Source organism: Triturus cristatus, chromosome 8, assembly GCF_964204655.1.
Source record: "Triturus cristatus chromosome 8, aTriCri1.1, whole genome shotgun sequence".
Taxonomy (NCBI): Eukaryota; Metazoa; Chordata; class Amphibia; order Caudata; family Salamandridae; genus Triturus; species Triturus cristatus.
This window is the reverse complement of record NC_140591.1, coordinates 170,525,711-170,551,391: the sequence shown is the minus strand read 5'-3', so window position 1 is coordinate 170,551,391 and position 25,681 is coordinate 170,525,711. Positions and strand designations below refer to the sequence as shown.

General features: G+C 47.3%; 1 protein-coding gene across 3 annotated transcripts in view; it reads right to left on the bottom strand.

Annotated features, from left to right (window-relative positions):
• The window catches only part of BRWD1 (bromodomain and WD repeat domain containing 1), a 2,304,433-nt gene that overhangs the window by 1,132,144 nt on the left and 1,146,608 nt on the right, over positions 1 to 25,681 (bottom strand). For all 3 annotated transcript variants that reach the window (XM_085621250.1, XM_085621251.1, XM_085621252.1), the window contains exon 20: positions 18,234 to 18,324. In XM_085621250.1, the coding sequence (XP_085477376.1) occupies positions 18,234 to 18,324 (91 nt within the window). The remainder of the gene's footprint in view (positions 1 to 18,233; positions 18,325 to 25,681) is intronic.

The window sequence follows — 25,681 nt, the reverse complement described above, 5'->3', positions numbered from 1 at the left end:
ACTATGTTATAGTAAGGCAAGACAGAGTCTCCGGAACAGGAGGGGGCATTGCTATAATTTTTAAATCTAGCTACGTGTGTAAGCTTGAAGCCTTTCTCCTACCTGGTTGTGAGGCTGCTTTATTTAAATTGGCAATTAACCCCCAATTTACTCATTCGGGTCTTTTGGTCTATCGTCCCCCTGGTAAAGCGAGTACATGGACGTTGTCCTTCGCCGAATCCATAGCTCCTTTGCTTCTTAGAGCGGCAAACTTCACCATTTTAGGTGACCTTAATTTGCATCTTGAAGACCCTCGGTGTACTGTTAGTATGCATTTCCTAAATGATCTTGAAGTTCTGAATCTCTCACTACAGAACTCTGGGCCCACTCATCTTGCTGGTCACCTGTTGGACCCTGTTCTTTCTAATTTACACTTTGATTGCTCTCAAAGTGCTCGTCCGTTGGACTGGTCTGACCACTTCGCAGTTCATTTTTCCCTGTCCTTTATTAAGAGCCAAGTTAAGGGTTGCAGTGGAAAGGATGAACTTATTCATCAATGGGGAAAACTTGATATTGTAAAGTTCAATCAGTACCTTTCCAATACTTGTCCCGATACTAATGTTCCTGTTTCAGAGCTGAACATGGCAGTATCTCACTGGTTTACTAGTGCTATAACTATTTTACTGCCTCCATCATCGAAACGTCCCAGATCACATCATCCCCCTGCACCTTGGTTCTCGGATGACCTGAAGATTTTAAGAGCCAAGTGCAAGGTGCTTGAAAGGAAATGGAGGTACTCCTACTCCGCTACTCGAAAAGCAGTATACAAAGAAGCCTTAAAGGGGTATCATACCCAATGTAAAATAGCCAGGGCCGCTTACACTGTGAATACAGTGACGCAGGCACAGAATTGCCCACGCACCCTCTTTTCTGTCGTTAAAAAGCTAACAGGAGCAGACACTGTCCCGATCCCTCCAGCTTTGGAGGAAGACCAATGCAAAGCTATTGCCGAGTTTTTTATTGCCAAGGTCGAACGCATATATGATTCTATGAGCTTTCCCTTGACAGCAATTGAATCTCATTTGGGGCAATCGGCTGTGCCTAAACCACCTTCCCCTTTGGTGAAGGTCACCAACTGGCAACTGTTTGATGACACCTCCTTCCTCTCTTGTCTGAACAGCGTTAGATCTGGATCTCCTCATGACCCAATACCAGTGAAAGTTCTAAAGTTACTGGACCTTGAACCCCGGCGGGTTCTCATGAGACTTCTCAATGCTTCTTTGATTGAGTCTCATGTATTACAAGAATGGAAGCACGCAATGGTTGTCCCTCTCCTAAAGAAGGCAGGTGCGGACACTTCCAATCTGGCTAATTTTTTACCTATATCCTTGTTGCCTTTCTTTTCAAAGGTGCTGGAAAGACATGTTAACTTTCAGTTAAATCAACTAGTGGAAAGTTCGGAATTCTTACACCCTTCCCAATCCGGCTTTCGAGCGCATTATTCTACCGAGACCGCTCTCCTTGGGGTTACGGAGAGGTTGCGGCACGGTATTGATCGAGGGGAAACATCTGCACTCATCCTATTGGATTTGAGTGCTGCTTTCGATACCGTGTCCCATTCCATCCTTTTAAACTCTCTCCGGTCCCTGGGAGTAGATCGCCCTGCGCTTGCCTGGATTGCCTCATTTCTGAGTGAGCGCACTTTCCAGGTCTTTTCGGCGAAAGCCGTCTCGGCCACTTGTTCATTGGCGTACGGCGTTCCCCAGGGGTCTATACTTAGCCCTTTGCTATTTAATATCTATGTTAGACCCCTGGCTACCATCGTAGAGGACGCTGGGTGGACAATTTTTTCATACGCCGATGACACTCAGGTTGTTTTTTCTCTCTCCAGCAGTGAAGGCAACAGTGTATCTGTCTTGAAGACCGGACTATCGCGTGTTGCTAAGTGGATGCAAATGCACCTACTCAAGCTGAATGGCGATAAGAAAACAAGTTACTTACCTGTAACTACAGTTATCCAGTATTGGTATCTTTCATAGATTCACATGCCTGAATCATTCCCCGTCGCCGAGGCGGGAGTCCCACGGTAAATACAAAAGTAGTGCCAAGAGTAAATAATAGCAGTAGGCTAAAAGAAAAACCCTAAGGCCCAAGTCTTAGTAGCCTATCTACATCATTATAGAAAAAAGAACCAAAGATTGGTCCCAGCCAATCAGCTGCCAGCACCCTCCAGAACCTTCCCAGCAGAGGCAGTTCTCCTCAGATTTTCCTAGCACAAGTGAGAAGTAAGTATACCAGATATAGAGAACTGACTAGCCGGGGAGGAGGGTGGGTGCATGTGAATCTATGAAAGATACCAATACTGGATAACTGTAGTTACAGGTAAGTAACTTGTTTTCTTATCCAGTATTGGGGTATCTTTCATAGATTCACATGCCTGAATCAGAGTAGTAAGCAGTATAACCATATACTGTCGTTTGCGGATGGTGGGAGACACTGGTTCTTAAACTCCCAAATAGCATCCTCAGTGCTTGAAAAAACACATCTTTCTTTCTCTTTTTTTTTTTTTTTTTTTTTTTAAAAAGAGTAGTCTTAAAGGAAACCAAGCTATATCCAAGTATTAGCTATTATATATATAAATATATATATACAAAAATATAAAATCTTGCAGATATATAAATCTGTACATTTGCATGAATATTAAAGAATGGAATAATACATAAAAGAGCAAAGTATCTGAGTCTGGTCTTAATGAAAGAGATGGCATAGAACAGCCTGTCCAACCGCTGCATCATCTTGATGCGAAAATTGAAAACAGTGATGCTTCGTCGACGTGTGGACATTTTTAGATGTCGCAGCGCGACATTTTCCGGAGTTACTCCAGCAAACAAAACTGTTGACATAGATACTGTTCTTGTTGAATGAGCTTTGACTTTCCTCTGCAAAGGTCTGTTAGCCTTGTTATGGCAGAAATGAATAGCAGATGCCAGCCATCTGGCTATTGTTCCGCTTTGTTACAGCATCTCCAAGAGTTGCTTGACCATTTGCCACAAACAGCCGGTTGGATCGTCTGATATCCTTAGTTTTCTGTAGGTAGAGTTTAAAACAGTGTGTAACATCCAGCGAGTGTAATGTTCTTTCAGCTGGAGTGGATGGATCCGGAAAGAATGTTTTTAATCTTACCGGTTTGTTCAAGTGAAATTTTATGGTACCTTAGGAAAGAACCTGAGTTTTGTTTGAAGGGTTACATAGTCCTGAGCAAAATGTAAAATTTATAGTGAAAGCTTGGATTTCTCTAACCCTTCTTGCCGAGGTAAGAGCCAGTAAATGGGCAACTTTCCAAGTGAGGAATTTGAGATCAGCTTTATGGATAGGCTCAAATGGACACCTCATTAACTGCACTAGCACAGTGTTGAGTTCCCACTCTGGAGGGGTGCTCGCACTGGAGAGAAGGCTCGGAAGATTTCTTTCATAAATTGTTTGATAAGTAAAGGCGAGCAGAGAAGAGGGAATTTTGAGCATTTCCTGAATCTAGAGAGTGCAGCAAGATGTACTTTGACCGTTGAAAAAGTAAGCCCAGACTTGGCTAGAGAAAGCAGATAATGGAGAACTTGTTCTGCAGTAGCTTGAATTGAGTGAATATTATTTGCCTCACACCAACAGCAAAATCGGTTCCATTTGAAGCGATGAGTTTTTTGATTGTGCTTAGGGCACGAGATTTGGCCAATATTTCACGACAGTCTTGTGAAATGTTGAGGTCCTTGAACTCTAAGAAATCAGGAGCCATGCATGAAAGTGCAGTGACTGTGGGTCCGGATGAACCACTTGGCCTCCGCCCCTTGACAACCTCATAGGCGTCAGCAGTAGGCAAATGTGTTTGCCTTGAGACAATAGTAGAAGTGCCTGGAAGCAATGTTGTCTTGGCCAACGGGGTGCAAACAGAATTAGACGGCAACCTTCCAGCTTCATCTTGCGGAGCACCTTCGAAATCAATGGTATTGGGGAAAAGCGTACACACCAATCCCTGATCCCTGTTGAGGGAACCTGCTGGCATAATATTGACATTCTCTGTTCTCTCTTGTTGTGAATAGGTCCAGGGCTGGCTTACCCCAAGCTTGTAACACTGTGTTCACCCGTTCATTTTTCCAGCTTCCACTCCTAACAGTCCGACTGAGACGTGCTCAGCGTGTCCGTCAGGGTATTGAGGAGACCCCTGACGTGTTTGGCTCTCAGGGCATCTCGTGGAAAGTGACCTATTCCCACAATTCCTAAGCTTCTTGCGAGAGCATAGCTGATTTTTATCCTCCTTGTTGTTGATATAATACATGCTGATGGTATTGCCAGTCCGGACTAGCGCCGACGAACCCTTAATCCTCGGGAGGAATGCTTGGAGAATACAGAAAAACGGCGCGACGCTCAGCCTGTTGATCTGCTGTTGTTTTTATCTTTGAGATCAAATCCTGCAGATGACCTCCCCATCCTTCCATCTGGAATGGTCTGTAGGAACGTGAGACCCTGGGTTAGATTCTGTCTGCGACCACCAATGTAGAGAAGTTATCATGTGCGGCGTGACCTTGATGGTATCGTCAAACGAATCCATGGCTTGTTGCCATTGAAGTTGCGGTTCCTCCTGAAGAGGTCGCATTTTGAGCCGTACCAAGGGTATGAGATGTATCGTTGAAGAGCACATCCTCAGGAGCGAAGCGAACATTCGGACTGAAACTGGCTTTTTTATTTTTTTTCTTCAAATTAACCTTGCCAATTTTTGAAGATGCAGTTGGCGACCAAGTGACAAGAATGCGTTGCATTGGACCGTGTGTAACCTTGCTCCGAGAAAAAACATGACTTGGAGGACGCAACTGATTTGCTGTCGTTGAGGAACAGCCTCAGAGAAGAGATGGATACATTCTGCTGTGGCAATCTTGGTTTCATGTTCTGAAGGACCTTTGAGCAGCCAATCGTCTAGATAAGGGAACACTTGTATTCCTCGAGATCGCAATGCTGCTGCCTCTGGTGCCAAGCACTTCGTGAAGGTTCTTGGTGCCAATTTCAGCCCAAACAGGAGCACTTTGAACTGATAATGGGCGCAAGGCACTTGAAAGCGAAGATATTTGTGATGTTTGGGGTGGATAGGTATGTGGAAATACGCATTTTCCATATCCAGAGAAGCCATAAAATCTCCTTTGTTTAAAAAACTCAAAATCTCATGATGACGAGGGGGACCCCTGGGCAGAGTAATATGTGGCTGTTTGATGAATTCCAGGGTGTGGCCATTGGTTACTAGGTCTAGAACCCATTGGTCTGATGTAATTTCCTGCCACTTGTGAACAAAGCTGATATCTTCTGGCCCACGGGTAAGAAGGGTAAAATGGTTGGTGCCCTATGGAGATGACTGCTTCCTGTTAGCGTCTCGGCCTTGTTACTGCGATCTCTTTCGACCACCCTGCCGGGAGATACTAGCCGTAGACTATTGACGTATGATGTCTGGCTGTAAGGCTGTACTGGGATTGATACTGCCTATTCTGTTGGTTTTGGTATCCTCATCTTGACGAATAAACCACGTTCTCTCGCTCCTCCGAAAGATCTGCACTCTTATTAAAGGGTGCCTAATGATCCTGCAGTATACGTGTTAATTTTTATAGCTAAGAGGGTTTCATCAATATGTTCACCAAACCAAAAACCTCTTCATCATGGGCCATGTCTAGAATCTTTGATTGCCCCTCAGGTTTGAAAGTAGTGGATTTAAGCCATCCCTGGTGTCCAAACACTGCAGCCCCTGCTAGCGGATGGAAGTTGGTGTTAACTATGTCCAAGGCGCATCTATAGTTTCCGATGCGGCACGTTCTCCTTCCAACAGACTCTTTCTTGCTTTCTGCCTTCGGTCCTCAGGAATGAGGTCAATGAGACTCGCCATGTCTGACCACATTTGACGGTCATAACAGCCGATTATGGCTAGTGGATTGGCAGCTCTAATAGAGGCCGCTGCCATGGTAGAGAATTTTTTGCCTATAAGGTCCAGACGACGTCCTTCCTTGTGTGGTGATAGGCGTTGCGGGATTTTAGGTCACTGTTGGGCGGCCTGTAAAATTATTGAAGCTGGCCGTGGGTGACCCATTAGACAGTATGGGCTTTTAGCAGGTGCACAGTATTTCTTTTCTATGCGCGGAAACACTGCTGGAATAGATGTAGTCTAGTATAGGTACCACACTCGAGATCTTCCTGGACTCTTCCTTGAAATCATAAAGGAAACGACTAACTAGCAGTAGAAGTCTAGTTCTTGCCCGCTGTATTAAATTATGTACAGGATGCAGTCATAAATGAGGCCATCGTATACGATCTCATTGTAGACTTTGCTGTCGTAGACATGGGTATGTAGGCGAGGTTATTGCAGACGAGGCCGTCGTCATAGATGACCGCCCTGAACAACCATCATAGATGAGGCTGTCGTAGACGACCGTCATAGACAATGCCATCATAGATGAGGCAATCATAGGTGAAGCCATCCGTAGACGAGGCATCCGTAGATGAGGCAATCATAGATGAGGCAATCATAGATGAGGCAATCATAGATGAGGCAATCATAGATGAGGCCATTCGTAGATGAGGCCATTCGTAGATGAGGCCATTCGTAGATGAGGCCATTCGTAGATGAGGCCATTCGTAGATAAGGCCATTCGTAGATGAGGCCATTCGTAGATGAGGCCATTCGTAGATGAGGCCATTCGTAGATGAGGCCATTCGTAGATGAGGCCATTCGTAGATGAGGCCATTCGTAGATGAGGCCATTCGTAGATGAGGCCATCCATACATGATGAGGCTGTCGTAGACGATGGTCATAGACAATACCATCATAGATGAGGCAATCGTATGATGAGTTTTTCTTCGAGATGAGGCTGTCCTGGGCAATCTCATTGTAGAGGAGGCCATTCGTGGGTGAGACCATCGTAGATGAGGCCATTCGTGGGTGAGACCATCGTAGATGAGGCCATACGTGGGTGAGACCATCGTAGATGAGGCCATACGTGGGTGAGACCATCGTAGATGAGGCCATACGTGGGTGAGACCATCATAGATGAGGCCATACGTGGGTGAGACCATCATAGATGAGGCCATACGTGGGTGAGACCATCATAGATGAGGCCATACGTGGGTGAGACCATCATAGATGAGGCCATACGTGGGTGAGACCATCATAGATGAGGCCGTCGTCGACGACCGTCGTAGATGAGGCCGTCGTCGACGACCGCCGTAGATGAGGCCGTCGTCGACGACCGCCGTAGATGAGGCCGTCGTCGACGACCGTCGTAGATGAGGCCGTCGTCGACGACCGTCGTAGATGAGGCCGTCGTAGATGAGGCCGTCGTAGATGAGGCCGTCGTAGATGAGGCCGTCGTAGATGAGGCCGTCGTAGATGAGGCCGTCGTAGACGACCGTCGTAGATGAGGCCGTCGTAGATGAGGCCGTCGTAGATGAGGCCGTCGTAGATGAGGCCGTCGTAGATGAGGCCGTCGTAGATGAGGCCGTCGTAGATGAGGCCGTCGTAGATGAGGCCGTCGTAGATGAGGCCGTCGTAGACGACCATCATAGGAGGCCCATCATAGACGAGGCCATCGTAGACGAGGTCAATATTGGTGAGGCAGTAATATTAGACATGGAGTTTTGTAATAGACTCCTTAATGTCAGGTTAAACAGATTTCCCTGATGTAGGGATGAAAAGGGAGTTGTAAGATCAGCCTCTGAGGAAGTTTTTCCCACTTGCCTCTCTCTGTGAGAAGTGCCTATCAAGACTCAAGGTAGGTCTTTATGGCATTTTTGCGCGCCCTCTGGAGGCTCCTGGCGCGACTTCTCCCTTTGACCTCTCCTATGAGGTGAAGGAATCCTCGTTGTTCTCATCAGAAGTGACAGATGAAAGTCTCTGTAGACCCAATAATAGCCTCATCTCTCAGAACGTGAGAGTTATTGAGGAAAGGTTAGACATATTTCGTAGTCTATTACCTTGTTTCCTGCCACTCTGCCATATTACTGCCTTAATAGGGTCAGAGAAATGAAGTATGATCTTGGATGATCCAAAAAGTAGTAATAGCTGAAGAAACTGAGCAGAGCTCAGGGAGACTCCCTTCACACACGACGTGCGGTGAAAATCTGAGGAGAACTGCCTCTGCTGGGAAGGTTCTGGAGGGTGCTGGCAGCTGATTAGCTGGGACCAATCTTTGGTTCTTTTTTCTATAATGATGTAGATAGGCTAGTAAGACTTGGGCCTTAGGGTTTTTCTTTTAGCCTACTACTATTATTTACTCTTGGCACTACTTTTGTATTTACCGTGGGACTCCCGCCTCGGCGACGGGGAATGATTCAGGCATGTGAATCTATGAAAGATACCCCAATACTGGATAAGACTGAGGTCGTCATCTTGGGGAAGAATAAAGAGTTGTGGGGTCCTCAGCATTGGCCAAGTGATATGGGACCCCTTCCACAACCGGTCTCTGTAGTTCGTAACCTTGGCTTTCTCATAGACGATAAGTTATCTATGAGGCAGCAAGCCATCAAGGTTGCCTCTATTTGTTTTGCCATCCTAAGATGGCTTCAGAAAATTCTGTGGATGCTCCCCCATTCTACTCAGAGAACCGTAGTACAGGCGTTAGTTATGTCCCGCCTTGATTACGGAAACGTTCTTTATCTTGGTGCCGACACCGTCACCTTGAATAAACTTCAGGTGGTGCAAAACTCGGCGGCACGACTTCTCTGTAATTTACCTCGGAGATCCTCGGCTTCTCAGGCTCTTCGCGATTTGCATTGGTTGAGAGTCCCAAGCCGCATAAAATTCAAGGCCCTATGTTACCTTTTTAAGATTAAGCAGGGCTCGGCCCCAAAATATCTAAAGAGTCTTGTCCAGACCTACAAACCCAATCGCATTTTGCGATCCTCTGCTAATGGTGATTTTGTTGTCCCAAGATTCAAACTTGTAAAAATGGGTGGTCGGTCCTTTTCCCATCTAGGCCCCAAATTTTGGAACATACTGCCTATTGCCCTTAAACTTGAGGCCAACTTATTCGGTTTCTGGAAAAAACTTAAGACTTTGCTTTTTCAATAGCTCTATTTTGCTGTTTCAGCTGGTTTTTGGCATAGTACTGTGTTTTCTTTTCTTCTTGAGTCTATCCCTGGCGCCGGGAAACCCACTGCGGGTAGCTGTTGCGCATTATAAGTTCTAATAACAACTTAACGACAGGTAATGTTTTGGTGCATCCCAGGACAGGAGACAATATTTGTTTGACCCACTCTGCTGATTGCAACATGAGCAATGTTATCTACACTATTAAAAGTCTGTGTGGCATTCTCTACGTAGGGAATACTGAGAGAAAAATAAAGATGAGATTAACAGAGAACAAGAGCAGAATCTGTAATCATAACGCCAATTCCAACCTAGCGGTACACTCTGAACACAGACACTCTATCGCTCAAAATAGGTTCGAGATCATAGAGGTACTCACAAACACTCCCGCCTGAGACAATTCAAAAATGTTGTCACAAAGAGAAATTCACTGGATTAAGAGATTAGGCACAATGAACCCAAGGGACTCAATGACAAATTAGATATAGGGTGTTTCCTTTGAAATGTTCACCTATTTTAGTATGGGGTCAAAGTATAATCAATACAATGCTTTCATAGTGTATGATGTAATGCTTTGAATGACTTTCTATACATTCAATGTTACCACCTACAGACACCATCATTCACCTACACTTTGGATCACCTGTAACACACCTGAGAAAACTAATTTTAGTAAGGGGGAATTTTTGGAAATTGTATTGTCGAACAACTTATCTCAACATTAACATTTTGTATTTTCAGCATTCCACAAGAGGTTTGTTGATGAGAATTAATTTAGATGCTCGTTACTTTGTTTTATAGACAAGTGGTACGTAGTAGGTTTCATTATCCATTTTTGCTCCATTTAAACATGGCGCCCATGGGAAATCAGCTCTCATGAAAAAACAGGAGACGCAACATGATCTAATTCAGTCGTCTTGGGCATTACCTATAGAGTACTTCAGTTGATGGTTATAGTTTAAGCTTAGTACCGACGCTGAGTGATTGATGAAGGCAGGACGCAGTTTTGCAGCGAGACGGAGTCTCATTTGGTAAGCGATATTCTAACATTTAGTAGGCAGACTGGGATACCCATAGTCATGGATATGTATATATTTTTGCTTTTACACTCTAGTTTGTTCAGCAGCATGATGGTTGGGATATGAGTCGCCAATGAATCCCACGATATCAAAAAGAGACTGGGCGCATGAGCATTGAAAGGCACCTGGAGGCACGTGTGTTATCAACCACTTAGTATTAGCTACAAAAGACATCACAAAGGCGGAATTCTCTATGAAGCAGTTTGTTTTCTTTATCAATTATTTTCACGGATTGATACATTTACCGCCTCTGTATTTATTTGGTAACCACACCGAGCGATATTAGTATGTTTTTGCTGCACAATATGCATGACCGTGAGATTCACGTGGGTACAATATTGTTACGTTTCGGTGGCATAAGATGCACGGTGAAACAGAAATCAGGGTGGCTCGAGAGCTTTCGGAAATGGTTTGAGACACTTAAACATCTGATACATTGTGAAGTTACCTGTAATCTAATTATTTTACGCTGCAGTGGCATGAGATGAACGGTGGAACGAAATGCAGGGTGGCTGAATATCAAGTTGCTTAAGACATTTAAATATCTGGCACATTGTGAAGCGTTTCGTGTGTTTGAAATTATGGTGGCTTTAAGGTGACTGGGGATGGATACAGGATACACACAATTCACCCCAAACAAACATGATGAACGTTGATACACTAAGACTTTTTCAAAACACAGAAGACTGTCACGTAATAAAGCAGGGTTTATGATAGCATGAACATGTAAGTGCAATGCAAATGGTTTATCCACCATGTCTGTACATTAGTATTTTTCATTTATCTTTTTCAGATTGGCCCCTGAAGAAAGGACATGTGGTCCCAAAATGCATTGGGCATTCGTCATTTCAAGTTGACTAATCACAGTTGTTGAATAATTATGATTTTTTTTGGTGTAAGTGTTTGTATAGAAACTTCAATTCAAGTTCATTTACTAGACTTAATGTTGTTTGAACAGAGTATGTTGACCAGTCAGACCAAACCAAATTTATTACAATTGACAAGTCAGTCAATTGAAATAAATTTTGTTTGGTCAATCATACAATAATGATGTGTTTATAAATTGATGAATTTGAAACATTTCCTTATAGTGGTGCACACCTTATCTAAGTCGCCTCAAGGGACTTTGCCCAATTTTTCTATAGTTACAGACTGGGCACACCCCTAAGGTGGGCCGCCAGAAGTAGACAGACGAAAAAAGGTTTTACCATTTTTGTTTTAGGGAAACTAGCAGCTCAGGGTCAAGAGTATGTCCACTCTTCACAGGAAGTATAGTAACCCCTGGGGAAATCAAACCTTTGGTTACTACGCTAAACTCCCCTAAACGCCCCTAATTTCAGTATTTTAGGGGTCCCTCTGTCCCCAGGGATTCGTCTAACTGGGAACCGAAGGACAGAAGAGAGTAGTGACGGCGAGAACTGAGGACTTACCCTGAACTTGGCTCCAAAGCCTGCCTTGCTGCTGGTACCTCGACAATTGCACCAACCAAGCTTCTCCAAAAGCTATGCATCATTCCAATCCTGTGGAGGACTGTTCAGCGCTTTTACAACCAAGCAGCATCTCCCTTGGAGTAGAGGAGCCATCTCCTGGCAGCTGCAGGCACTGACTGCACTTGCTTTGTACCTCACATTTCTCTTCTCTGCCTCCTGGTCACCTCTGAGTGGCATAGACTCTGGTCCCTCTGTTTGCAGGTTCTTCTCTTCAATAATCCACCCTTGGATTCCACCGGACTCTTGCACAGTCTTCGCCAGCGGCATTTTTACTAAAGTCCTCCATTGTGGGCTACAGAGGTTTTCAACATCACTTCGCACCTATGCACCCGGCTTCCCTGGTGTAGGTATCCTAGTTCCTGGAGTATCCACAAGTGGGGTGAGTCTCCAACCATCTGTCTTCCACGAGGTTTCTTCTGGGTCCACTGGGAAGGATCCTCCTTCTTCAAAACGTCAACCGCAACTTTTCAGTTGACTTCTATTAAGTACGTGGCTGTGTTTCCACTCTGCACACAGCCTCCGTAGGGTTCCTGGGTACTTACCTTGGGTGGTTCCTTGTGCCCTCAGCTCTTCTGAGTCTCTTGGTCCAACTCCTGACTTCGGTCACAATTCACATTCCACTTTCTTAGTATATGGTTTGGTCTCCCCTGGAGACCACTGTGTATTGTGCTTCCTTACCTATTTGTAATTGAAGTATTGTGTGTATTTGTGTTGATATCTCCGGGTAGGAGATATACCAATGTGTTAGTGAGTGTTGTGTAACAGACAATTTTGTCACTGCACTGTGTGTTTTTTTTTCGTTTAGCCTACACTACATGATTAGATCTCGTAAAACAAGGTGCTTAAAACTCCTTCTGGACTAAGCTACCACTTAGAGAGCTTTCTAAGATTGTCTAAGACCACTAAAACCACCGTAACAGTTGTCTGAATTAGTGCAAGGTGCTTCACTTAAAAAAAGGGGCACCATATACTAAGCCAGCCTCCTACATGTATTTACAAGGGTACACCAGTAGCCAGTTGTGGAGGTACCAAAGTACTTACCATGTCAATTTATGGGAGAAAGCACAGTAACTGTGGTCCTGATTAGCAGGATCCCAGTCAGACTCGGTCAAAAACACACTCACACCAAGCAAAAACTAGGGGTAACCATGAAAGCATATCCTACTTTTCTACATACCTCATTCAAGGCTCATACCTCGAAACCATTATTCTACTATTTTCTATTACTGTAAAAATTAATCTCTAAGAAACTACTTGCCTCGTATCGATGAACTTGGTGTCTAAATTTATATAGAAATCTGTATTATTTTTCTAAATTGGTCTTGGATTTTCTACCAGAGTATGTGCCTCAATTATTGACTCGTGTGTACAACAAATGCTTAACACTACCCTCTGATAAGCCTAAACTGCAAGACCACACTACCACAAACAAAGCACTTGGAATTATTAATTTAAGAAACCCTGTAAACCAATAATTGTCATCTGTACTTTTTGCATGGTGTTCCCTTACATTGGCACTGCCACATAAAAAGCCAGCTCCCTACAAATGGTCCTCTGCCAGCATGTCACGAGTGGGTGGCATGGGTGGCGGGGTAGTCAAGAAGGGAAGGGAGTATCCTGTTCGGACAATCTGGACAACACAGTAGTCTAATGTTATTGTCTTCCAGTGGTGCAGGTGATAGCATATCCTGCCTCCCCCACTGGTGACCCTTGATGAGTGGAGAGCAAACTAAAGAAGTTTGGAGGGTGCGGCTGCTGGGGGATAATGGACTGGCCCAAACTCTGGCTGCACGATCCATGGGGTCTGAGGGTACCGTCCTCGGCCATGCAGAGGCTTGGGAGCCTGCGTGCTGTGGTGGCTGGGCAGGTAAGGACATGGCTGGAAGCCCCATCAATGGCCACGAAAGGAGCAAAAGGCAGATTGGTGTTGGCGGGGGGGGGTCAGGGAAAGGTCCAAAGACATGGCTGTAGCTCTGCCATCCTCAAAGAACTCTAGCACGGATTCCACCTTGTTTCCGGGGAGACTGGAGCCATCAAAGGGCATGTACATCAGTGAGGCTTGGACATCCCATAAAAAGACACTTGTTCTCAGCCAGGCATGGCGCCTAAGGCCACTGACGAGGAAACCGCTCTGCCTAGTGATTCGGTCATACCCAGCCCACATCTGATCATGAACTTGGCTGCATCTCTCCCACCTGTCATAGCTTGTGAGAGTGTGGTCCGGGCTCCTCAGGGACAATGGCAGCACCTGCGCAACCAAATCCCACAGCATTTGGAATTAACGGCCCAAAGTGCCAGGCTGGTAAAGAAAATATTTTCTTGCCTAAGGTATGAGGTCTCTTGGATTCCTTATCCAGTGGAGTGGTAGGGTATACGTCAGGGTTTATTTGGAAAGTGGAGGCTTGGATCACCAAGCTTTCAAGGGTAGGGTGTTGTGTGAGCAAATTGGAGTCCCCTGGGGAGAGGAGAGGGCGGGCAATTGAACTGTTCACAGGAGCCCCTGTGCTGGGCTTAGACCAAGCCCTAAGCAGGATGCCCGTAAGGGCTTCATTAAAAGGGAGAAGCAGTTCCGGGGGGTCACTCCCAGCTGAAGGATCTCTGTCAAGACGTTAGTCTTTACTGCCACCGAGGGCAGGCTAAGGCACAGGCCCTTGTCTGCCCTGCTGACCACCATGGCAAAAGAAGCTTCCTCCTGCATAGTCACGGTAGGAGAGATCATGCCAGAATCTGGGGAGGTGTTCAGTTCACTGGAGCCTGACAAGTCTTCATACCAGTTCATGTTAAGATCAAGAGGCTGATATTCCTCAGTGTCCTGTGGCCCTTCCCAATTTTCCCCAAGTCTCAGTCCATAGGAATAGGGTTCAGGCTCTGGTCTTTAGGGCAAGGCTCCAGTCAGCGCCGGAGTCGGGCAAGGCTCCAGTCAGCGCCGGAGTCAAGCAACGCCCCTTCAGCTCCATGTCGGAATCAGGGATGAGAATAGAGAGGGAGGCGCAGAAGGATGCTGGGAGCATCGACATCGGGCCTGGCGTTGGGGGAAGGTCGAGGTGGTATGACCGGCGCTGGTCCGCATCCATATGTTGATGTCAGGCTATACCGCTGGGGTCCGAAAGAGCACCAGCAGGGTTGGGCCACACAAATATGAGGTGCATGGCCTGCGTCTGTTGAAAACTTTGGGAAGCATGGAGCAGGCCAAGGCTCACTGCAGAGCCAGTCCTTGAACGATTAAACTCCCTCGTCTCAAATGACTTTGACGGACGGGGTGAAGTCAAAGACCTCTTTGACTTCTTCCTTCTAGTGGGACATGACCAGATGACTTTGAATGCGATTAAGTTCGATGGCTATGTGACCATTCTTGGGACCTTCCACTAGGCCAGGATCGAAAATGTTGTACGTCAAGTGCCAAGAAGCTTGAGGGGCCGCTTCCTCAAGGCCTTGGGATGGATGTATGACGATACAACGCATACTAATACCACGCGTGCCATTACAACGCGGGTATTACTACGCGACATCGCATGTCATTGCATCGCATACTTTTACCACGAGTATGCCTTTACCACGCATGCCATTACAATGCAAAGGCATGCGTGGTAAAGATATACTCGTGGTAAAAGTAGGCAAGGTAAGTGACAACCCTACCCCTACACAACACACTACTCCCACCACTACACTACCCCTAACCTTAAAACACTACTACACTACTCCCACCCCTACACTACCCTAAACCAATACTACACTACAACACTAACCACACTACTCCCCCCTACACTACAACACTACCCACACTACTCCCACCCCTACACTACCCTAAAACACTACAACACTACCCACACTACTCCCACCCCTACACTACCCTAAACCACTACACTACCCACACTACTCCCACCCCTATACTAGCCAACCTACAACCACCCCTACACTACCCTAAAACCTAAAACACTACTACACTACCTACACTACTCCCACCCCAACACTAAACTACACTACACTACCCTACCCTAAACCACTACCCCCACCCTAAGCACAATCAGCCTTACCTCTTTCCTTGTGGGTCCAGCGTCGCCGTCTCTCCTCCCGGTTCCTGCTTCCTGTGTCGTCAGAGGTCCACGTCGTTGTGAGGAAACAGCCTCAGTTTCCTCACAACAACGTGGATAGCCGCCACATTACATCGCATGCGTTGTAAAAGCGCATGCGATGTAATGGTGGTAAAACCCGCGTTGTAATGGCTGTTCCCCCCTTGGGATGCATGGCATGGCAGTTGACGCAGGTCTTTGCGTACTGGTCATGCTCAAGGTACCAAAGGCAAACAAGATGCGCGTCAGTCACCGATATCGGTCAATGACAGGCACCACAAGGCTTGAAGCCAGCTTTGCTAGTGGGCATCCTTACCACACCAGTAGGCAGATCTCAAAAGAACTTTGAAAAAAGTCAAAAAAAGGATAGTCAAAAAATGACTGGGGGTAGCTCTCCTGAATCTGCGCTGACTGGCGCAGAAAGAAAAGACCTGATGTCACCACGCTACATCGCCACCACAGACGATGACAGGTGGAGCCAAACAATGCCACCTACTAACACGCAGATGTACTGCCAACGAAAAAGTTACTGATTCAGTTTAATGCCTGGGGATAATTCTAAGGTTAGGAATCTGTGGTTCGAAGTCTGTCAGATGGATTCTGCCTCTAACTGGGTGGATGTGCTAAAGGGGCACCAGGGGTGGTTTAGGTCCCATCAAAGGACATCTCCATAAGGAATGACTGGACGTCACCTGAGAAACCAGTTGGCAGCAAACAGGCATGCATCACAGTACTCTTGCCAATGGCTCGCCCAATGGAACAGTTGATATCTACGCCACAATGAACTGTTAACTTGGCTGCATCACAACCATCCAGTATTGCTTGAGTGAGTATATTTCATATGTCATCTGGGACACCTGGAAGGACTTGAGCCACTGAATCCCAAACAGAGTGGAAATGGCAGCCCAGGCGGCAGAAGTCGTTCACAGAGTTGTGGGCCAAGCATTTAGAAGAAAATACCCTCTTCCCATAGGTGTTCGCTCATTTGGACTGCTTTTGGGGGGGGGGGGGGGGGGGGGAGTGGTCTGAAAGGTATTCGGAGTCATTGGCAGGGTAAACCAACAAGCTTTCAGGGGAGGAGTGCTAAAATATAAAAGCCTCGGCAGCAACAACTCGCAATCTGATGATTGACTGCTGGACTAGGTCAATATTTGGTCCAAGCCCCCATAAGGGCAGCTGTAAGGGCCTCATTAAAAGCTAAGAGGCGCTCAGCAGATGTATGAACTTCCATTAAGACAGTTTTTTTTGATTTTTTTACCCCTAAGGTGACGAACCTGGAGGTCAAGAACTACAGCCACCATATGCATGACCAATGAGAAAGAAGCACTCTCCTCAGTGACAGGACCACGGAATGGGAGGAGGTCCGACTCAGGGGAGGTATCAAGACTACTGGTTTCTTAATGGTCATCATTACAATTTTCCTCATGGTATAGTTGCATAATCTTATCTCATAAATCATGCATAATCTCATCACCTGCACCGTAACTGTCCAAATTCATGCCAAATAAGGAATGCAACATATATATTTCCTTCCTTTTCAAAGTGGGAAGTCAAATGGGGGAGCCAGCACCTTGATGGAAGCTGAGAACAGCATCAGTTGAGGTTGTAATGGCGCAGACTTTGCGTCAGAGTGCACAATGGGCAGTCACGTATGGCCTTCGGGTTCACTGACGCAGTTACTGAAGGCTTTAAAGTCGTGGCTCAACCCCAGGCATATCTGTTGGGGGATCTGTCACATCCGTTTGTTTGCGATAGTCCTTACAGGGTTTAAAACCTTTAGTTTTGGGAGGCAGCATTATCCTTATACACTGGAATTCAGATTTTTTTTTAATGAGGTAAACGGGTCTCAGAAATGGGAGGTAGCTCCGGATCAACGTCTGCTGGTGTGGAAAGAAAACTAGCATCAGCGCACAGGAGTGGGTCCTATGTAGGCCCCATTCAGCTTTCCGACAAAAACTGCATCTGCTTGGAGCTGGGTGATACCAAATACCAGCACATATACATGCTGCTCAAAAGCTTCCAGATCCAGTCTGACATCTGGGGAATATTCAAATGGTGAGGAATCTGAGGTTAGAAGTCTCTATCCGAATAAATGGCTGTCAGAACGGGCCCCTCCTTCAAATTAAAAAGGTCATAAAACTTACTTGTGAAAGCAAGGACAAAGGTTACATCGATTCCACCACTAGTATTATTAATCTCATGGGCAGGACTGAAACAAGTGGGATCTGAAGAGCTAAATCAAACATACAGCAGAATTAAGTGACTTTAATCTCGCTATAGCTTTGCCGTAAGTAAATACAGCAAGGGCTACAAGTCTGCTGAAACACGACTGGAATGTTAGTGTTAAATGTAATTTTTTTTTAAGCCACTTCTTAAAGGGTTTTCAGAGAAATGCTAAGAGGGTGAGCCTTTCATCTGAATGCATTCATTAAGAGAACATGTTAAGAGGACTAGTCCTTGTTTACTTATAAACACGCAGATGGTCATTGAAAAGGTACTTTCTTACCATATGCAAATAATGTGGTTTTCTTTTCTTCTCAGACATGTAAAATGTTTTTTCTTCTTCCCCTTTTGAAATTCTATATTCTTCTTGAGGTCTGTAAAATAAGTGTGCACCAAATTGTGAAATTCAATTTAGTTTCAAATTAAAACAGATCTGTGATAAATAATTTCCATTGCATTGTATCTAGAATAAAACACTGCCAATAAACACTTCTCAAAGTAATAGGGAACACTTAAACAATGAACACATTTTAGTGAAGGTCATGTTTAGCAATACTGAGATCTGAGAGAAAAGTAGAATTGGATATATGATAGGAAGTGGGACACTGACAATCCTTTGCTGTTGTAAGGGTCTGACCAAAATGCTCTCATCGGACTTATTGAATAGTTCTGGCATAGGAAATTTAACTCAGAGAAGGGTGGTAGTGAGTGGGTTGGAGGGTGGATACCTGTGCATGAGGGTCTCTCTCTCTCTCTCTCTACTAGGAAAGTGAAGTGCTAAGAAGTACAATGTGGATAGGGTTGTCAGATGACGCAACAGCAGCAGGAAACATTTTCTCCTGCTCTGGGCTGTTCTTTAACCGTTTTTTGTTACTTACATTCTATAACTAAATGCAGATTCCTTTTCTCCTGAATACCCACAGACACCAGACAGGATTTGGAAACTTTCATAGCCCTTTGCACCAGCAGGTGGTACTGGCTCCATCTCTAACAGAAACATCGCAGGTGTGAAGTCACTGAATTCCATACAGCGCCAACACAGCACCTTAATGCCTGTTCCTTCTCCATTTTGCCTGTGCCTTTAGACGCAGAGACAAGGGAAACAACAGAGAGCATGGATGTGTTGTGGACAAACTAATTTGAAACCTTATTAATATCATCCTTCAGAATAGGAAGTGGGCAGGATCAGTGCGGAGTCCTCAGGTAGAAAGGCTATCCCTCGGAAATCTACTCATCAAAGTTAAGTAACTTTATCTTCTGATGGATACTCCTACCTGCACATTCAGCACCTTCTGAACAGATACCATAACAGTACATTTTACCAAAAGGTGATTCTAAAGAGGTGGTCAGAACAAGGGAAATCCTGCAGCACAGAATGAGTGAAATGATAATCACTCTACAACAAAGCAATTCTGGGTCAGGATTTTGCCCACTCTCCACAGGAAGTGATCATATAGAGGGAGTAGTCACCCCAGGGGTAAGTTGCCCATTGGCTACTACCCTACACTCCCCTAAACACTCTAAATTCAGAATTTAGGGGTCCCCCTGACACCAAGAACTCCGATGAGTCTACTTGGGAACCGAAGGAGGACTAAGAAGAGCAGACATAGCAAGATCAGTGAACCAGCGCCAAAACTGGTGCCAAACCCTACCTGGGTGCTGCTAGCAAAACAATTTTAAAAAGACCCGATTTGTTCAGAAGCTGTGCGTTTTCCTAAAGTCTGGGAGGAAAGTCCAGTGCTTCAACAACCTCGTATCTCCCTTGGGGTGGAGGAGCTCCTCCCTGCAGCTGCAGGCACCACCCGCACTTGTCCAGTGCTCAGTTTGGTTGATCAGCGGGTCCACCGATGAAGTTTCTCGCTAAGAGGAGGAGACCGCGATTCTAGGAGGTCAGCTCGGTCTATTCGGTGAGTTTCGTGATGCTAAATGCTTTAGGAGCCGCACAACACTAACACACTGGGTGCCAGAGCATTTGCCATAACCAAGACTTGGTGAGTGTCCAGTCCTGGCACCATCAAATGCCAAAGTCGACCTGCCAACGAGGGACTTTAAGATCAACGAGGCATGCACAAAGAGTGGCCTTGCTGTACTCTTTTCTTCCCCTCTCCATGTCACCCAAGTGAAATGAGTCTCCAAAACAAGCGACGTGCCGGACAAAACACCTCTGCACCCGAGTCCCGTAGTCAGAGTTTAAGCAACCAGATGGTGTTCTCTTGCCCCACGTGCAAACTTTCTTTTAAAGGAACCCTTCAATTGACTAAACACATAGCAACTGAAGCTACCAACGCGAGCTGCACCTCTGCACTAGGACTCAACAGGGCAGTTAAAAGCAAGCTGCTGGTGGTTTCTTGGATCTTGGGCCCTAAGCACCTTAAGTCCCAAAAGGCAACCTCCAGGAACCGTCGCAAGTAAATATTTGCAGAGTATGTTTCTTACATAGGTTAACATTACCGTGTTCGAGGCTCATACCTCAAAATACTTTATTTTGTTATATTTTTGATTTACTGTAAACATTCTATCTCCTACTTACCCATTTCCAAGGATTTTGGCATCTAAAATTATATAAAACTCTGTGCCATTTTTCTAAATTGGACTCGAATTTCTTTGTGTCTCTCTCTCATTTTATTTTATGACTGTGTGCAACAAATGCTTAACACTACCCTCTGATAAGCCTAAACTACTCTAACACACTACCACAAATAGAGCACTTGAGATTAATAATTTAAGCACTGCAAACCAACAAGGGTCATCTGTACTTTTTGAATGGTGTGCCAATACATTGGCACTACCACATAAAAACCCAGCTTCCAACATTGGTATATCAGCGGTGGTGCACAAGACTTTGCATTCCTTGATACCACGTGGTCAATAGGAGATTCCACAAAGAAATGCAAACTGTTAGGGCCTTGTGTTAAGTTCCCCCAAGTCTATTGCTTTAGAGATATAAAAAGTGTTAGGCCTTAAAAGTGTTTTACATTTTTTTTGTCGATTTTCTAAAAAGGTCTCAACTGTGCTACAAATGTTTGGCATAGAGGAGATAGTCTATGAACTTAACCTGATCCCTTATCTGCATCTTAGTATGACGCAGTTAAAAAAATCTCTGTACAGCCATCCAAAATCAAAACTGGCATAAACCATACAAAAACAAGGTTCCAGGAGAGCCTTGCAGAGTTTGATGCAACCCATTTAACAGAAGGTCCAGACACCCCTATAGATGAGGAGGTGGACAGTGGTCACATCAGTCTTTGTGACCACATTGAGACCCCTGTAGTCCACCCAAAACCTCAGCTATGGTTTACCTCCCTTGGAATGAGGTTTGGGGACTAAGACCACTGGGCTGGCCCAGGGAGTTTCACAAGGTTCAATCACCCATAGTTCTAGCATCTTGCTGACTTTAGTTCTGATGCTTTCCTTAGCTTGGTCAGACTGCCAGTAAATTTTGATTTTGACAGATTGGTTGCACCAGTGCCCTCAACATGTGTGCAAGAAGTTGTCTGACTAGGAGATACTGCCCCACGACTTGCATGCAGTCTGTTTTCTGTTGGGCAGTGAGGGTGTCTGAAAAGGCAACTCCCTCAACAACCATCTTTTTCACTCTCCTTCCTGATCCTCATCAGTGACCATGAGCATGGATACATCAGCCCTGTCACAAAAGGGTTTCAGGAGGTTCACATGGACGACCCATTGAGGGCTCCTGAAGGTGCCAAGGTCGACCAAGTAGGTGACCTCCCCTTTTCTCCTAAGGATAGGGTAGGGTCTACTCCATTTGCCCTTGAGGGCCCTAGGTGCCACAGGTTCCAAAACCCATACCTTTGCACCTAGCTGAAACTCAATCAGTGCAGTCATTTGGTCAAACCCTTGCTTCTGGAGCTCTTGGCTTACCTCAATGTTGCGATTTGCTTTTTCCATGTACTCAGCCATCCTTGAACAAAGGTCATGTAAATAGTTCTCAATGTCCAGTTTAGGCACTTTGAGAGGCTTTTCCCAGCCGTCCCTTACTGACTTGGAGGACCTCTAAAAGGATGGCCAAACAGAAATTCAAAGGGGTCTTCTGTGGCACCTCTACGAGCGAAAAGCAGGCATGACAATAGGACATCACCTCTCCTAATGAGTTTTCCAGGGAGTCCCATAATCATCAAATTACTGGAGGGTAACTGTTCCTGTGAAGGGACACTTGCCTAGTCGGCAGCGGAGAGTATGGTTGAAAAACAAAGTTAGTAGTAATCTATCCAAACAGATGAATGATAGGTTGGTTGAAAAAGGATGAATGACGGAGGAATTCCTCGAATTGTACGAGTTACTTACCTTCGGTAACGATGTATCTGATAGAGACAATTCTAGCCGCAGATTCCAACACGTAGAATTATACCCAGGCATGAGACTGGATGCGGAAACTTTTGCCACAGCATCCCTGCGCGCCGGGGGCTGGGCAGCATCACGCGACTCCGCCCAGGCGTCGTCCGCGGAATCACCAGATAAAAAACTGTGGGAGCATGGGAACAGTGTGCGAAGAGCAGAAAAGTTGGAAAGAAACAGTGACTAGCAATACCACCAGGGGAGTGCCAACATCGCAGACCCCAAGGGCATGCAAAGAAGGAAGAAGAAGAACAAGCAGAAACCTGCGCAGTAACCCTGTCCGCACAGACAACCTCCCATCCCTGTGCCCCGAAGGGAAGAACAGGCATAAGTCATGGCATACGGAGGAAGCCCACCCCCCTCATCCTGAGCAAGGAAGGGGACCAGTCCTAAGACGGACAGGGAGAACAAACCACCAAGCCACCCCAACCTAGAGCGCAACCACCCACAAGGACAAGGGCAAGACATGGCCAGAGGACCCTCAAACCAGAGGACAGCAATGGAAGGGAGGGAGGACAAGGATAGAAGCAACCCCCCCCCCCCACCTGGAGTAGCCAGAGCAGCAGGCCACCAGCGCACTGAAACCCCATCCTCCAAAGAATCAAGGGAGGAAGGAAAAGCCCCCAGCCAAGAACAAGGAAGGCACTGATTGGTACTCGCCCCCCGGTGGGGGCTGTCTCTCCTAAGACCAACCCAAGGGTCCTCGCAGAATAGGGGAGGAAGGGCGGGCCGTGAAGGAATCTGCGGCTAGAATCGTCTCTACCAGATACATCGTTTCCGAAGGTAAGTAACTCGTACATCTGATAGAGACTACTAGCCGCAGATTCCTTCACGTAGAATAGATACCCTAGCAAAATACCCCCGGGGAAGGAGGGTCTGCGAGAGGACCCCACCAGTCAATGCAGAGCAGAGGGCCCCACAGGGGACCAGATCTGTTGACTAGGAAAAACCACGCCCCTGCCAGGCCAAGGCAGGGGCCCCAAGCAGAACCCCACCGACCCCAAGGGGACATAGGAGGGAAAGAAGGCTGAAGAGGCTTGCACACCCACAGCAGAGGAACCAAGGGCAAGGGCTGAGAGGCCGAAGCACCGCACTATCCCACAAGGCAGCACAGCTTCTGTCGAAAGCCAAGACAGGAAGAAGTAGCCGACAGAGCCCAAGGAAACTAGGGAGAAGAAGGCGAGCCCACTCCAGATGGAGAGCAGCCTGTCAGCCAGAACAATGCCGGCAGTCAAGGCCAGAAGCAAGAAGAACAGCCAGAGGCGCCAAGAAGACCAAGTAGGCAACGCCTAGTAAGGAACATCCCAGACCGCAGAATTGAAGCAGGGAGAAAGGAGAGGCCCAGACCACCACCACGAGTGGCCACGCACACGACCTCAGGGAGCACAGCAATCTACAGAAACACCAAGAAGAACAGATACCCGAAGGCGAGCAGAGCATAAGCCATATGACAGCTACCATAGCCCCACATAGGGCACGTGAAGTCACAATATAGTGGAACCCTCTTTGGAAGAACTTCCGCAGCAGAGGAAGAAACAAAAGAATCACAGGGAAAAAAAACTTCCCGCAACAGGCTTGACAGCAGCCCAATCAAAGCAGAAGGCCCAATCTCAGGACCAAGTCTGCGCAACAACTCCTGCAGAACTCACACACAACAACCGCAACAAGGGGCCGTCCAGCAGCCAACAATGCCAAAGTCCCAAGGAAGGACGTAATCGGACAGAAAAACATACTCCACAACCATAACCGCCGGCCTAAGAAGACCTAAAGGCTACCCTAACTCAGAAGTCACTGAGGAGGGGACGAAGGAGGAGGACGACGGAGCCCTGCCAAGAGCCTCTGGATGGCGGAGTCGGCCGGGGCATGAAACAGACTGCCATCAAATGGGAGATCAATGAGCCTCTCCCGAATATTTTCGGGGAAGACGCCGTCCCGAAGCCAAGCATGGCGACGGAGAACGACTGAGGAAGCCATGGCCCGGCGCAGCGCCTCAGAGACGTCTAGAGCGGAGCGGAGAATAAACGCTGCAAGCTCCCGGCCATCCAACGCATGGTGCCGCAAATCCACCTGAGCAGACTCCTGGGACGCTGCAGACCCCAGAGACTCAGCGGAGTCCCACAAACAGGAGGAGGCTCTAGCCAGCACACACAAGGTGTTAAGGGCCCACAGGCCCACAGGGGTGGTAAGGAGGGAAAAGCAGTCCGCAGAAGGGGACTGGTGGCTGAGGGGTGAACGGACAGGCACGCCAGGTCACGCGGCGTCGGAAGGTGCCGATGCAGAAGATGCGGAGGCACCAGGTCCCTGGAGGCAGGGCGCCTCCAAGCCCCTGTTAAGGCAGAAAGGAGTGAACCTTCAAAGGGAAGCAAGATTTCCCTCCCACCAGAGCCCTGGTGGAGGGCCTCCAAAAGATAGTCTGCCAGAAAGTGAGTCACCGGGTCGCCCATGCGTAGGATGCCCACAGCCGTGGACACCACGTGAGTGAAGGCCGCACCCGCATCCGTAGGGCCCCGCGGTGGAGAAAGCAACTCCTCTGTGGGCGACAGCTGCAAACTAAGGCGGCAGTCCCGGAGGCTACGCAGGGTGGGCAAGGGCCAGACCTGGAAGTCAGGAAGTGCTGACGATTGAGGGACCAGCGGCTACTCCGACGGACACCCCTGCCGCAGAAAGGGCGGGGAGCCACCCTTTGACGCTGGTGAAAAAGACACCACGTGGCGACCAGTCTCCGGGAGGACGACGCTAAAATGCAGCCTGCCTCCAGAGAAGGAGCGTCCAAAGACGAATCTGCCGTACGACCCCTCTGCAGAGCCGTGGAGTCCACCGCTTGAGGCAGGACACCGGCACCATCCGGCGTCGATGGGCAAGGGACCTCCAAGTCACCCCGCACCGGAGACCGGAGTAGAGCTGGAGCCGCACTGACCCCGGAGCGGCGCCGACCCGACCCCCGCCGAGGCAACCACCTGCGTGGGGGAACGGGATGGGCCCGGGGAGGGGCCTGAAGCGCTTCGCCGGCCACAGCCCAGAAGGAGGAGAAGGTCGCCCGGCAACCACTGTGGCGGCGCCAGGAACGATGCAACCTCCGACTCGCCCTCCAACGAGGCAGCCGCCTGTGAGGAGGTACGAGAGGGGCCCAGAGAAGGAAGAGGGGTCTGACCTCGACCCGGAGCAGGGCGAGGAGGGGCCACTGACCCCTGTGGCTCCGCACGGTCCAGCTGCTGCCGGCGCCGTAGCGGCATCACCTCGGCATTAGTCAGGACCACCCTGTCAAGGGACCGAGTGGGGCTCGGGATGCGACCCGAGCCCCGGCGACCTCCCACGACACCACATGGACCACCGCGGGGGTTTGCGGCAAGGCAGAGACGCCGTGGCCTGAAGGAG